At 37.2% G+C, this 15,254-nt stretch overlaps 2 protein-coding genes across 4 annotated transcripts in view; one reads left to right on the top strand and one right to left on the bottom strand.

The window, feature by feature from the left end:
- The window catches only part of aff2 (AF4/FMR2 family, member 2), a 408,814-nt gene that overhangs the window by 1,684 nt on the left and 391,876 nt on the right, over positions 1-15,254 (bottom strand). Inside the window, exon 20 of the mRNA XM_002664383.7 lies at positions 12,523-12,740. Coding sequence (XP_002664429.3) covers positions 12,523-12,740 — 218 coding nt within the window. The remainder of the gene's footprint in view (positions 1-12,522; positions 12,741-15,254) is intronic.
- On the top strand, positions 4,684-5,820 carry LOC141377503 (uncharacterized). Of its 3 annotated transcripts, XM_073921820.1 has the most exons (3): positions 4,684-4,867; positions 5,025-5,092; positions 5,224-5,561. In XM_073921820.1, exons 2-3 carry the CDS (start codon positions 5,036-5,038, stop codon positions 5,416-5,418), a joined length of 252 nt encoding a protein of 83 aa, XP_073777921.1. In that variant the 5' UTR covers positions 4,684-4,867; positions 5,025-5,035; the 3' UTR covers positions 5,419-5,561. The 3 variants fall into 3 exon arrangements, with proteins under 3 accessions (XP_073777921.1, XP_073777918.1, XP_073777919.1); XM_073921817.1 differs by having other exon boundaries at positions 5,025-5,820; XM_073921818.1 differs by lacking the exon at positions 4,684-4,867 and having other exon boundaries at positions 4,887-5,092.

Raw genomic sequence — 15,254 nt, 5'->3', positions numbered from 1 at the left:
GTAAGACATACAGCCAGATACACAACGTTCCTGAATGACTTCCGGGTTTTATCGCACTGCAGCCTTGATTTCACTTTTTAAATGGCGGCCGCATAAAATCAGTCTATAGAGGGCTCAAAAAAGTGGAAAATGAACTAGCTGATTCTAATTAAAATAACATTTAAATTGTGTGTGTGTGTGCATATATCAATAAATACAAAACTTGTTAGGATTTTTTTTTTCTGAGAACTTCAATTAAATGATATTTATTCAAATAAATATCATGAACAACTGATTTCATTTTAAAATAATTTACACAATGCAATACTGAATTTCCACATTGTGATCCCCCACCCCCCTATGCAGACATATTGTTTTTCTTAAATGAATAATCCATAGTTTATCACCAAGTAATTTTCGCTTTGGCCTGGCATGGTTAAAATATGCATTTATCGGCAATACCGATTTGCTGTATATCATGCTTCACTAATTTTAATGCTCAAAGGTAATGAATTGGTTATAAAAAAGTATTCTTGAGTATCTAAAAGAATTTTGTGAATCTTTTAATTAATTCAAAAATGTTTTCAAATCCCTGAATTGATTTTTATTGTACATGCTGGGATGTCAAGTCATGTTTTGAGTTTCTCCATGAAAAAATTATTTAAGAGTTCACATGTACAGATATTTGACTGAATAGAATATGCCTATTTAGTATGATATCTGGGGAGAGGGTTCCAAGCTTGGAGAGAGTCCTCGAACTCATGTAACTTATCTTGTCAGGAGAGAGAGAGAAAGAGATAGGGATTTTAGCGCAAAGTTAGTGGGAATCAGGTTTATAGGTGTAGAGTTGGGGTGGCTATTTATAGGGGCTTAGTCTTACACTTATTGGATAATACAATGATTGTCAATAATGAATTAGACTTGTCAAAACATCTACACATGCCCAAATTTTGTTAGACACGTCACTAATCAAAAAGGATAGAGACCCAATTAAATCCAGTACTGGGAAACTAAAGTCTGATGCATGAATGTATTTAATGTTCAGAAGCAATGGCAGTAAACTTGAGGCGGACATAACCACAAGTTGTTCCCACAAGAGTTAATAGTGTTTACTCCACAGGGAGGCTTTCAGTTCAGTCGGATTCTGATTTTAATCTCATTTCAATTACAGATTCAAATCCAATTGAAACCATGGAATCTAATTGCCAAATTGGCCACACTATTAATCTCTGCTAAACATAGCACTTGAATCTGAAGCCTCAGTCAAATCACAATTTTTTTTTGTTGGTTATAAAAGTCACTATGTCAGATTATGCAATTCATTTTGATAAAATCTTGACTTGTCGTAGGTAACAAATGTGTCAGACTACAAGTTCCTTCAAGATCAGCCATCCTGTGACGTCTATAATAAGCGTTATTTTCCAAAGCAGTCACAAGTGTTGCTAAAACAATATTTCTTATCTTAATTTCATATGTTATCTTAATTTCAATGTTTTTTTAAATCTTATTTCAATCCCAATAAACTCTGATGTTTGCTGTCAACTAGGCTACATTATTTAAGGACATTCGTTATCATATTGATAGGATCAAATGTATTTCTTTTTTAAAATTCTTCTTTTAATTGTAAATGTATATTTTCTAGCCATGGGAGTAGTGGACAGGCACAAACAAAAATATAATTCATATATTTTTCTTGGAAAAAGTTTTTTTTCAAATAAATTTTGTTTGATATAATTTGTATCTTAATTTTAATGTATTTTTTGTTGGTCGGTTATCTACCAGATAAACAATAAAAACAAATAACATGTGAGGTGAAGCGCATCAAAACCAGTTCGCTATATGCTTCAGCGGCAAAACACAAACTGGTTTGTTAAATAAAATTATATCTAGTCTAAATAAAATGAAAGTGAAACCTTCACAGTTTCAGGAAACCTATATTAAACTGTTTTTGTTGTTAATGACAAAATCATCCATTGCTGGCGACTTTTAATTGAATTGGTTTAATCAAGTATTTTGAGTAAGTAGGACATGCTTTTACAATGTATTTGCAGCACTGAATGTGTTCCAAAATTACTTCGGAAGAACAAAATTGGTCAGAAGGCTGAAAGAACTCAGAAACTTATTGTGAGAATAGAGATGTCTGCATATTTGTGCCAGTTTGTCAAATAAAATTGCTCAAAATACCTTACAGTTTTTCTCCATTGGTTTGACTCTTGTCTTGAAACAGAAATTTCATTCCCAAGATTCTAAGATCATTTGGCAAAACAGTGTTACAGTTTAGCACAACACTATAGCTCACTTGCAAATGCTCATACCTTTCCCAAAACAGTTCACTCATGTATCAAAACTAAATGTCCTTCTCATTTAAACAGTCAGTGCTCCCAAAATGCTTCGTCCCTTTAGCATTATGCAAGCACTGCAAGTCAAAATGTTTAGATGTTTTGTCATTATGGCACAAGACCACTAAAATATCCCTCATGTCCACCTTACAGTCTTAGCCCAGTCCTTCATTGACAAGACTGTACTGTTTTTGTCTTGCTAACAGAATACAATTGTGTATAAAACTGAAAAAAAAAAAGAAATAGGATTTTAGGGTAAGAGTAGCCTCCAAGGTTTGACGTCACACATTGCACTCATACTGCCAAGGAAATGGTAACTCCTTTTTTTATTATAATGATCAACCACACACAAAATTACTTCCATATATCAGAGCAAAAATAACAAATAGCTGTGATAAATTGTAATCAAATGTTCCAGGGATTCACTTTATTCTACTTTATGGTATTCATGGTATTGTGGTCTTGACTAATTTTGACAATTGAACAGACTATTGTGCATGTAATGACATCTACAATAAAATGACACTGACACATTATGAAAATAACAACCATTAGACTGAGAATTACTGATCAGTTTAGATCAACAAGATGTATTCACTTGGAAATTGTGCTAAATGTAGGCTATCTGTACTTAATCATTTGCAAAGATGTACTTAGAAATTTGCAATTTAATTAAATGAATGAGAAATTCAATTCTGTTGTGAACAATTGCCAAGTGGTTTCGAGGTTTGTCCATGTTGTATTGAGAATGTAATTTCTGTTTCAAGAAATGAGCCAAACCAATGGAGAAAAGCTGTAATATTTTAGAGAACATAGAAAAAGTTAGCATAATAAATGATTGATCTTATATCCACCCAAGACCCACCCAGAAGTAAATATGAAGCCTATTTGATTACCTGACCCGTGAATTAAAGGCAGCACCTGCAGATATAACTGAGAAAATTTGTGTTCCAATTTCCCATATAATCCATGTGATGCAACTTCACGTGAAAAAAGGGGAAAAATAAAACATGCTAGACTTTCTGCGATGGTGTCGTGTGCCGTCGCAGACATGGTATCGGTTGTCTTGAACTATGTCACATTACACATGGAGAAACAATTAAATGTTGTGTCACGATGCCCATTTGTTGTTTATGAATCCCTACGACACCCTACGTCAAGGAAATTGTGCTAAAATCGTGACAAAATCGTGTGATCTGCCCGGGGCTTGAGGCGAAAAATTTGTAACTCTCAGAAAACTGCCAAAACTGCTACTTATTTCTTTTTAGAAATTAACATATTTAAAACATTTAATTCCTATTCATCTTTACTTTTTCAAGGGCTCTAAAATCAAAGAGAAACATCAGTGTGAATCTTTTTAAGTTAAGCCTGAAGATAACGCAAGTATCTGATGACATCACTGCCACCTACTAATGACTGCAGCAATTAGCAAACACACGACAACAACAGACTTCAGAGTCATGGTTATGCCTGAGGACCCGCATCTGAGCTGATACAGTCATAATTAGCCAATCCCGCTATCATTCTGACCAAAGCTCAGACCCAGCAGCCTTGAACTGCGTTCATTTCCAGGAAAGACACTGAGGAGGGGTAAGTTTATTACTGCTGATTTCTGAGGCGGAGGAGACCTCGTACAACACGCAGGGTCTCAGAGCGTTTTAATTAGTCTTCTCCAGAGGACACACTGAGAGAAAGAGAGGAAATGACAAGCCACATCAGATCTCCAGTGCAATTAGCATAGTGGCTTTTTCATTTCTCTGGTGGTCTGTATCAAATGTTGAGTCACTGATAATGCTGCAAGTGCGAGAGGTGAATTTCTTACATAACAAAGATATATGACAGCAGAGACAAAGGAGATTTATACACAAGGGAGCAGTTTTAAGGGAATTATTAAAAGTAACAGCTACTTTTGTTTCTTTATTTCATGGCAATTTGTACGATTTAATTTGCATGATTAATACATTTTAGTATGATTTAGCTGGGTTTGAGAACACAAACTGTTAATTTTTTTTTCTTATGAATGAAATCATATAAATTTGTGCAAATTAGACACTTTAGCTTTTTTATAGTGTTGATATTTGCCAAAAATTTGACTATATTGCACATATAACCCATATTTGAATAGAAACAATGCATTTGAAAACATTTTACTGTCACAATAAGCCTGTTTATTTTTAGTGGCCTATTTCCACTGAGTGGTACGGTACGATTCAGTACGCTTTTATAGCTGTTTCCACTGTCAAAAGGTACCAACAGGCAACCCGTACCATACCACTTTTTGGGTACCCTTCCAAAAGGGTACTTAGCAGGGTACAGTTGGCACCTTTAGTTTGAAGGCTTGATTCTGATCTGCGCATGCTCGAGTGACGTCACTGGCGTCACTGTCTCCGTTCGGTCACACACTGTGTGCTTGAAGTTTGGACTTGCTATTTACTCGCAATTTAAATCTTAATCATTAAATTCTTCCTCATTCGCTAAGTATTTGTCTCTCCTACTTAGGGTGACCAAACCCTTAATACATTTATACAAACAAAACTGCTTTAAAAACGGTCTGTCCCTCGAGCATCCGCCTGTTGTTTGTAGCTTTAGCCTGCTAGCGCCGCTGGTCAGCTAAAGCTACCGACCTCTTTAACCATACACTTTTGACTTACTGGCTTTGCTCTTTACCCCGTAAAATGTCGCTTCCGTCTCTGTCCTTGTGTGCAGGAGAAGCATCGATGGAGGCGTTGGAGCTGGAGCTGGAAGAAGTGGAGTCCCAGATCCGCGCGCTGGTGGTAAGACGGTCGCGGCTACGGGAACGGCTTCTCGTCGTACCTAATGCTAAGGCCGTCTCATCACCTAAGGTACGTGGAAATTACAACCACATCATTCCCTCTACCTCAACCCCGCGTCCTTCTCTGTCCAGGCCCAGCGCACCCGGGGCGCGGCTCAGCCAGGCGTCGTTCACGCCGACACCCGGCTACCACGGCGCCTGGGTGCAGCCGCGCAAGGTGCTTCCCAGATCCCGGGGCAGAACGTCTCCGCCTGTGTTCGAGATCTCCACGGAGAACCGCTTCTCCCCTCTCCGCGAGTCGGGTCCCGATGTGGCCATCATCGGTGACTCGATCGTTCGTCACGTCCGTGCCGCCTCCTCAAAAGGTAATAAAGTACGTACTTTCTGCTTTCCTGGTGCCCGTGTGAGAAATATTTCTACACAGATTCCAACCATCCTGGGCGCTGCCGAGAGCCCTGGTGCCGTTGTCCTCCACGTGGGGACAAACGACACCGGGCTCCGGCAGTCGGAGATCCTGAAGAAGGACTTCAGGAGCCTGATCGAGACGGTTCGACGCACCTCGCCCGCCACGCAGATCATCGTTTCTGGGCCGCTTCCTACCTACCGCCGAGGAAATTAAAGGTTCAGTAGACTTTTAGCTTTGAATGAGTGGCTAATAACATGGTGTAAAGAACAGAAATTGCTCTTTGCTAATAACTGGAATCTTTTCTGGGAGCGTCCTAGGCTCTTCCGTCCTGACGGCCTGCACCCCAGTCGAGCCGGAGCTGAACTCCTGTCGGACAACATCTCCAGACTACTTCGCACCATCTGACTAGCAGGTAAAAATTCACAAAATTCACACTATAGCCACTTAGACTCTTGTTCACCCCACTTAAACATCAGTAACGCATATCTGGCGAATCCTATAGAGACTGTGTCTTTTCCTCGTATTATTAGATTAAGAAATAAACGTACTGTGTGCTCCAGGAAAAATCTAGTAAGAATCAAACCAGAAAAACCAGTAGAAAGTGAAAATACAAATTTCGTAAAACTTGGTCTCCTAAACATCAGGTCACTTGCACCTAAAGCACTTATCATTAATGAAATAATAACAGAAAACAATCTTAATGCACTCTGTCTCACTGAAACCTGGCTGAAACAAAATGACTATATTAGCTTAAATGAAGCAACTCCTCCAGGATTCTTATATAAACATGAGGCTCGTCAAACTGGTCGTGGTGGTGGAGTTGCATCAATCTTTAGTGATTTCCTTAATATTAAACAGAGAAACGGACTTATGTTTAGCTCCTTTGAAGTATTATCGCTTAATGTTCAGCTTCCAGATACTATACAAAAACCTATGTTATCTCTCGCTTTAATCACCATATATAGACCCCCAGGACCCTATGTCAAATTTCTAAAAGAATTTTCTGATTTTATTTCTGACTTACTAGTCAAAACTGATAAAATGCTAATTGTAGGTGACTTTAACATCCACATAGATGACGCTAATGATACATTAGGACTCGCGTTTATGGATTTAATACACTCACTTGGGATAAAGCAAAACGTTGTGGGTCCAACCCATCGCTTAAAGCATACATTAGATCTAATTCTGTCTTATGGAATCGAGGTTATTGACGTAGACATTATACTACAAAGTGATGATATTACAGATCACTACCTCTTACTATATAAGCTATGTTTACCTGAAATCAGCAAACCCGCTCCAATACTCCGCCCTAGTAGAACTATTGTTCCGTCAACTAAAGATGAATTTATAAATAACTTACCTGATCTCTCTCTATTTCGTAATGCACCCGCAAACTCAAATGATCTTGATGTAGTAACCAGCAGTATGGATGCCATCTTTACTAGCACACTAAATACTGTGGCACCCATCAAATTAAAAAAGGCTAGAGAGATTAAAACTATACCATGGTATAATAGTCATACTCGTGCGCTCAAAACAGCAACCCGCGCCCTGGAACGTAAATGGAAAAAAACTAATTTAGAGGTCTTTAGAATTGCGTACAAAGACAGTATGTCCAGCTATAGGAGGGCTCTAAAATCTGCCAGGACCGAGCACCTGCGCAAACTGATAGAAAATAATCATAACAATCCTAGATTTTTATTTTAACACCATCTCTAAATTAGCAAATAATCGGTCATCCTTGGAACAAACTACTCCACCGCAAATTAGTAGTGATGATTTCATTAATTTTTTCAGTAATAAAATAGAAGGCTTTAGACAGAAAATAGGAGATGCCAAACTTTCTGCACCGGCTTATACTCCAAATCCTGTAAATATTTCATTAAATCATAATAATAACCTACACTGCTTCAAAATCATAGAACATGAAGAGTTAGTAAAAATTATAAATAGCTCTAAACCAGCTACGTGTATGCTGGACTCAATTCCAACAAAATTACTGAAAGAGCTGCTACCTGCTATAGGAGAACCTCTTCTTAACATTATCAACTCTTCTTTATCTATAGGCCATGTTCCAAACTCTTACAAGCTAGCTGTTATTAAGCCTATTATTAAGAAACCGCAACTAGACACCAACAACTTAGCTAACTATAGGCCTATTTCTAATCTTCCATTTATGTCTAAAATACTAGAAAAAATTGTTTCCACTCAATTATGCTCTTATCTGCAGACGAACAATATTTTTGAAGTGTTTCAGTCAGGTTTCAGGGCTCACCACAGTACAGAAACCGCCTTAGTGAAAATAACCAACGATTTACTCTTAGCTGCTGACCGAGGGTGCGTCTCGCTATTAGTTTTACTCGATCTTAGTGCAGCATTTGATACCATTGACCACAATATCCTCATAAATCGCTTAAAGTCTACAGGTGTCCAGGGACAGGCTCTACAATGGTTTAAGTCATACTTAACTGACCGCTACCAGTTTGTGAATCTTAATGGACAGCCTTCACAAATCTGCCCAGTAAAGTATGGGGTGCCTCAAGGATCAGTTTTAGGCCCTTTACTGTTTACAATTTACATGCTACCACTGGGAGACATTATTAAAAGACATGGGATCAGCTTTCACTGCTATGCAGATGATACTCAATTATATATTTCCACTAAACCTGACGAGACGTCTGAACTTTCTAAACTAACTGAGTGTATCAAAGACATCAAAGACTGGATGACCAACAATTTTCTTCTCTTAAACTCAGACAAAACAGAATTATTACTTATTGGGCCTAAATCTTGCACACAGCAGATCTCGCAACTCAATTTACAATTAGAGGGATACAAAGTTAGCTTTAGCTCTACTATAAAAGATTTGGGTGTCATATTAGACAGCAATCTAACTTTTAAAAACCATATATCCCATGTCACAAAAACTGCCTTCTTTCATGTGAGAAATATCGCTAAATTACGAAATATGCTATCCATCTCAGATGCAGAAAAGCTAGTCCATGCTTTTATGACTTCGAGACTGGATTACTGTAATGCTCTATTTGCTGGCTACCCAGCATCCTCTATTAACAAACTTCAATTAGTACAAAATGCAGCAGCCAGAGTTCTGACCAGGTCTAGAAAATATGATCATATAACCCCAATTTTATCCTCCTTACACTGGCTGCCTGTTAAATTTCGTATTGAATTTAAAATATTACTTCTCACCTATAAAGCTCTAAATAATCTAGCTCCTGTTTATCTAACCAACCTTCTGTCTCGCTACGAACCAACTCGTTCCTTAAGATCTCAAAATTCAGGGCTTCTAGTAGTACCTAGAATAGCAAAATCAAGTAAAGGAGGTCGAGCCTTCTCTTTCATGGCTCCTACACTCTGGAATAGCCTTCCTGGTAATGTCCGAGGCTCAGACACACTCTCCCAGTTCAAAACTAGATTAAAGACCTATCTGTTTAGTAAAGCATACACTCAATGCATCACCTAGCGGGTTCCACACAGGCTTCTGCATCTTGCTTATATACACTATGAACAGCAGCTATGCTAATTATTCTCTTTATTCTCTATTTTCACCTGGGGATACTCATCCCGAGGTCCTCAGATTAGGCGGAGTCACTGATTGGATCCAAGACCAGCGACGTGATGATCCCAAGGATTCCATATCCGGGACCAGGCCATATCCTGAGCTGCTGCTGCGCTGATGGTCTTGGGGAGTGGAGAACATGTGTCTGATTCCAGCGACGCTCCAGGGACAGATGAGTCTTCATTGAGGCCATCTTCCAGCATAAACCACGGCGAATGAAGTTCTGCACAAGACTTTTGGCCAGCGGAGAAATTAAAATGGTCGTGCCCAACTGAGTCTGGTTCTCTCAGGGTTTTTTTTCTTCACTCCCATCAGGTGAAGTTTTTTTTTTTTCCCTCTCCGCTGTCGCCACTGCCTCGCATGGTTCAGTTCAGGATTGGTAGAGCTGCGCATCGATGAATTTGCTCTTCAGTGTTTGAACTCTCAGTAATGATTAAATCACACTGAACTGAGCTAAACTGAACTGAACTGAACTTAAACACTAAAACCTGAACCACACTGTTCCAGTTACTATGACCATTTATGTGAAGCTGCTTTGACACAATCTACATTGTAAAAGCGCTATACAAATAAAGCTGAATTGAATTGAATTGAACAACAAAAAGGTACTAAACGGCAGAGCAGGACGCGCAGCTGAACGCTATTGGTTTACAGAGAAACATCACACATTGCACTCATACTGCCAAGGAAATGGTAACTCCTTTTTTTATTATAATGATCAACCACACACAAAATTACTTCCATATATCAGAGCAAAAATAACAAATAGCTGTGATAAATTGTAATCAAATGTTCCAGGGATTCACCTACTTTATGGTATTCATGGTATTGTGGTCTTGACTAATTTTGACAATTGAACAGACTATTGTGCATGTAATGACATTTACAATAAAATGACACTGACACATTATGAAAATAACAACCATTAGACTGAGAATTACTGATCAGTTTAGATCAACAAGATGTATTCACTTGGAAATTGTGCTAAATGTAGGCTATCTGTACTTAATCATTTGCAAAGATGTACTTAGAAATTTGCAATTTAATTAAATGAATGAGAAATTCAATTCTGTTGTGAACAATTGCCAAGTGGTTTCGAGGTTTGTCCATGTTGTTTTGAGAATGTAATTTCTGTTTCAAGAAATGAGCCAAACCAATGGAGAAAAGCTGTAATATTTTAGAGAACATAGAAAAAGTTAGCATAATAAATGATTGATCTTATATCCACCCAAGACCCAACCAGAAGTAAATATGAAGCCTATTTGATTACCTGACCCGTGAATTAAAGGCAGCACCTGCAGATATAACTGAGAAAATTTGTGTTTATGTCAGCAAAGACAAAGGAGATTTATACACAAGGGAGCAGTTTTAAGGGAATTATTAAAAGTAACAGCTACTTTTGTTTCTTTATTTCATGGCAATTTGTATGATTTAATTTGCATGATTAATACATTTTAGTATGATTTAGCTGGGTTTGAGAACACAAACTGTTAATTTTTTTTTCTTATGAATGAAATCATATAAATTTGTGCAAATTAGACACTTTAGCTTTTTTATAGTGTTGATATTTGCCAAAAAATTTGACTATATTGCACATATAACCCATATTTGAATAGAAACAATGCATTTGAAAACATTTTACTGTCACAATCAGCCTGTTTATTTTTAGTGGCCTATTTCCACTGAGTGGTACGGTACGGTTCAGTAGCTTTTATAGCTGTTTCCACTGTCAAAAGGTACCAACAGGCAACCCGTACCATACCACTTTTTGGGTACCCTTCCAAAAGGGTACTTAGCACAACAAAAAGGTACTAAACGGCAGAGCAGGACGCGCAGCTGAACGCTATTGGTTTACAGAGAAACATCACCAGCGCGTACACAAGCCAGGAGAATGAAAACAAAGGAAGCTCCATTTTTAAATACACAGCCGAGACATTACATCGTAATAATATATACATATATTAATGAGTCATGGTCGACCCGAGCTTAAACAAACCTTGTCATCAACTTGATCTTAAATAGCCACAAAGCCAAGAATAAGAGCAGAATCTACCCTGTGAGCTGTAGTTGTTTACAAAGCCATCTAAAGAGCTTCAATTTCTCTATATTTGAAATAACGAACATCTTGAGCTGATGATAACAACGTGTGCATGATTCTTGAAATGCTTCTGACACCCTTTCAGAAACAGACAAACGTAAGAGTAAAGCATGAAAAAACAAAGCAAAAGCTGGAAAAAACAAAGAGGAAAAGGATTCTTTCAGCATCCTAAAAGGTTGATCAAACTGCCATGTTTAACTTTTATCATCACCTTTTGTACTATTATAATAGGAAATGGAATGATGGAATTACCCTCTAAGAGAGGTCACATGTGCTGGTGAAGATTAAAGATAGAGATGGAGGTTTGCACTGACGGTAGGTTATATGTTGCATGTTGTTTTTGAACCCAAATAAGGTCTAAATGTATGCTGTGTGTAGCTTTTCTATAATTGGCTACATATAAAACACCATTTGTACCCTTTTGGCAGTGGAAACGAAAGCCTGATAAAGGTGACCTGTACCGACCCGTACCGTACCGCACTGTACTACTCAATGAAAACGGGCCATATGTTTTCATCTGTCCATACATTTACACAACACAATGCACTAACTCATGTCATCATCCCTGTATTCACTTGATTTTTGTGTTGTGTTACCATCACTTCCCATTAGTTTTTCACATGTTCTTTATTCTGTTGAAATACTATAGTTTGTGTGTTTATTTTAAGCTGTATGCTTCATGTCTAGTATGGTATGCAGTATGAATTTCCCAGCGTCTTCATTGTTTTTCATTCATTCTGCATCACATCTCTTCTTGATTTAAACTACATAGACACTGTGACATTATAGAGCTTGACACTGTGAGCATTTCACATGCATTTGTGGCTAAAAATAGATATGCGAGAACTGGAAAAATTGTAGGAGAACGAGCAAGCATAAGTCCCTGCAGGTCCTTATGAAGTTTTAAATTGTACAAAAATAGTTTGATTATGTCTACATTGCGTCTGTACTGCATTTCAATGATGCAACTTAAATATGAATACTCCCCATGTCTTAATTTGATTAATGATTATGACTACTATGGCTTTAAGCATATCTTAAGTGCTATTCAATCGTATGTTAAGAACTGTGGTTTTTTACACTTTATTTTGATTGTCCATTTGTTGACATCAAGTTACATATCATCTATATGCCAACTAATTATCATCAGATTATACTGTACTGTAGGTAGACTGTTGGGTTGGGATTAGGGTTAGTGTAAGTTGACATGTACTTGCAAAGTTTCTTATAGATATTTATATTTATTGCATGGCTATATTCCCATAAGAAAAAATAAAACAACCTACACCAGCTCTCTACTGTACAACAAAAGCTTGAAATGCAACTCAAAAATCATCCTACCTTGACTTTCCTGGGCCAGCTTGTCAGCGGTTTCCCAGTGTTCATAGCTGCGCAGGATGTTGTTGGTGATGTTGACATGACTGGCTGCCATGTGGTGTATGCGTTGGGGAATGGCCACACTTCCAGAGGCCGAGGAAGAACCCATGGCTCCTGCGCTGCTGCTGACCGAGCTGACAGGAGACGGGCTTAGGGACATGGGGGACGGGGTACCTGTGCTCCTGTTTTAAAAACACACCAGAATCTTAGAAATCCAGTCTGCTGTTCTCTTGAATTATTTTAAACAGGTATTAAACTTTACAAATGCACGCAAATTTTGTTACTTTCCATGTTATATTAAATAGTGTATTTTTGGTGGCTGTTGTTTAAAGTACTTATTCAAAAATCAGTTGAAACAACACAATTCTCAAGTTTTTTGGAACAACTTAATTGTTTTATGTTCAATCCACTTATGTTTGTGAAAGTAATGCCGTTATCTTAATTTTTTATTGGGACAACATGAAGGAATTCTAAGCATTTGTTTTTTTAAAGTGAAGATATCATTTAGTTCAGTTAAGATGTTAACTTTTTGGAACATATTGGTTTATCAATATTTGTGTAAATTATAACAAGGTACTTGTACTTCAGTATTTTAGTCATTAGTAGGCCCTCATGGAATCTGCTCATGCAAAAATTTGCAGATTTCTAAAGATTTTTAGCCCATCATCGAGTTTATATATTTACTTATGTTAATGTGTGTAAATTTATACTTAGTTTCTAATGTAATTTCAATAACATTATTATGTAATAATAAAAGTAATATTAAAATTTTCATAAGATTTATTTACAATACAGTTTGTAAAGTAATATTTTTTGTAGATATATTATTTTAGAGACATGCTTTGTTCACCAAATAGTGGATCTAATTGGATTTGCAATATAAACTATAAACAAAGTTTACACATTTTTTTTCACATTTTTACACATTTTATTACGTTTTATATTATGTTTTTAGTTCTTATACTCCCAAAATAATTCCACATAAATTTGCAGATTCAAAAAAAAAAAAATGTCAGTAGATTTTGTTTGATGTGAAATATACACTGTAAATAATGGGTTCTACATAATTCTATCATGTTGTCCCAACACAAATAAAGTTAATTTAATTGTTGTGGTATCACTTTATTTTGATGGTCCCTTTAATGCATTTTGTTGAATTTAAGTTACATTGCATCTACATGCCAACTAATTCTTATTAGATTCTAAGTAGATTATTAGGTTGGGGTTAGGGTTAGGATTAGTGTAAGACATCCAAAAGTTCTTTCAGTCAGTTAAATGTCTGTTAAAGGAGCAGTATCAGCAGATATTAAGCAAATAGTCTACTAATACTCAAACGAAAATTCAAAATAAAGTCTTACCATTGTTTTTACAAATTTAGATGGATCGATCATAAAACAATTGGGCTGTCACAAAAAAAAAAAAAAAAAAATTGTGTTGACTCAACTCATTTTAAATAAGAATATCGAACAATCAGGAAAAAAGCCTTTATTTACTGTTTTGCACCTTCATAATATTAAAAGTGGATTTTTAAAAGTGAATTTGTTAAAAAAAAAAAAACATTAACAGTTTTGTCACAATATTTTTTTAAAATAAACAGTTAATTTAGCAGGAATGTTTTTTTTTTTTTTTTTTTTAAAGATACTACACTGTAAAAAACGTAGGATTGCACATGATTCATTCATGTTGTCCCAACACAAATCCATTAAGTTAACATAACTTATTTCAGTCAATTGAGCATAAAGCAATTAAGTTTCCCTAAAAAATCTCCAGAATTGTGTAGTTTCAGCTTATTTTAAATGAATTAGAATTCACACAGCAAAAATCTTTTTTTTGAGTGAGACCTCTATGGCAAAATTCCACTTGTTTGTTATATATTTCCCCATCTCTTTTCCTGTTCAAAGCAGACCTAAAAGCAACATGACAGCTAAGTGCACTTCTGTTTCACAAGGGTAAAACCACCACACCACCTCCAATACAGTACAGTCTCTCAGTACATTATCAACAGTAACCTGCGGACACGGTCGTCCCTCCAGACAAACTATTCACACACATATTCATTGGTCTCTTTAGTGCGGCAACCACAAACAATCTGCTTCAGTGGCCTGTAATTCACTGATAAATGGAAACACACTCAAGCCTCGGCCGGTTAAATTATGCGTCCTGTCAACAGCCAGATCCGTTCATAGCAGGTTTCGGAGCTCCATTAAAATAAATAAACTCCCTCTGAGGGGCCAAAAGCAAGCCGGAAAAAAAAAAAAAAAGATTCATGAGGGTAAAAGGAAGAGGAGGAGGTTGAGGATGGATGGTGTTGATCACAGCTCCAGCAGGTACGACTGTCTCTTTATTGCTAATGCAGAGGCTGCAGGGTTTCGAGCCGCTGAGGCTAATTGCTTTTGACAGGCAGGTTGGCAGCCGAACAGTGGGTCTGGGCAGTGTCCGGCTAGAAGCCAGATCAGACACACGCACAAAGTCAAACACAGCACCTCCAGCCCCACTGCCATAGAGCGGACATGGAGGCGATGCTGCTCTTCCCAGAGTTCATCTCTTCATGCTCTTTCACTCATGACTGAGGCTTTATATCTCACACTATAGATTTTACATACTTGGCAGCGGAAAGGAGATTCAGGAGGGCGAGATTGAATCACTTTCTAAGCTGGCAGAAATATAAAAGGACAGAGAGAGGGAGAGTAAGAAAT

This window comes from Danio rerio, chromosome 14, assembly GCF_049306965.1.
Source record: "Danio rerio strain Tuebingen ecotype United States chromosome 14, GRCz12tu, whole genome shotgun sequence".
NCBI classification, from domain to species: domain Eukaryota; kingdom Metazoa; phylum Chordata; class Actinopteri; order Cypriniformes; family Danionidae; genus Danio; species Danio rerio.
The sequence above is the reverse complement of the archived record's forward strand: the minus strand, read 5'-3'. Positions and strand labels throughout refer to the sequence as shown.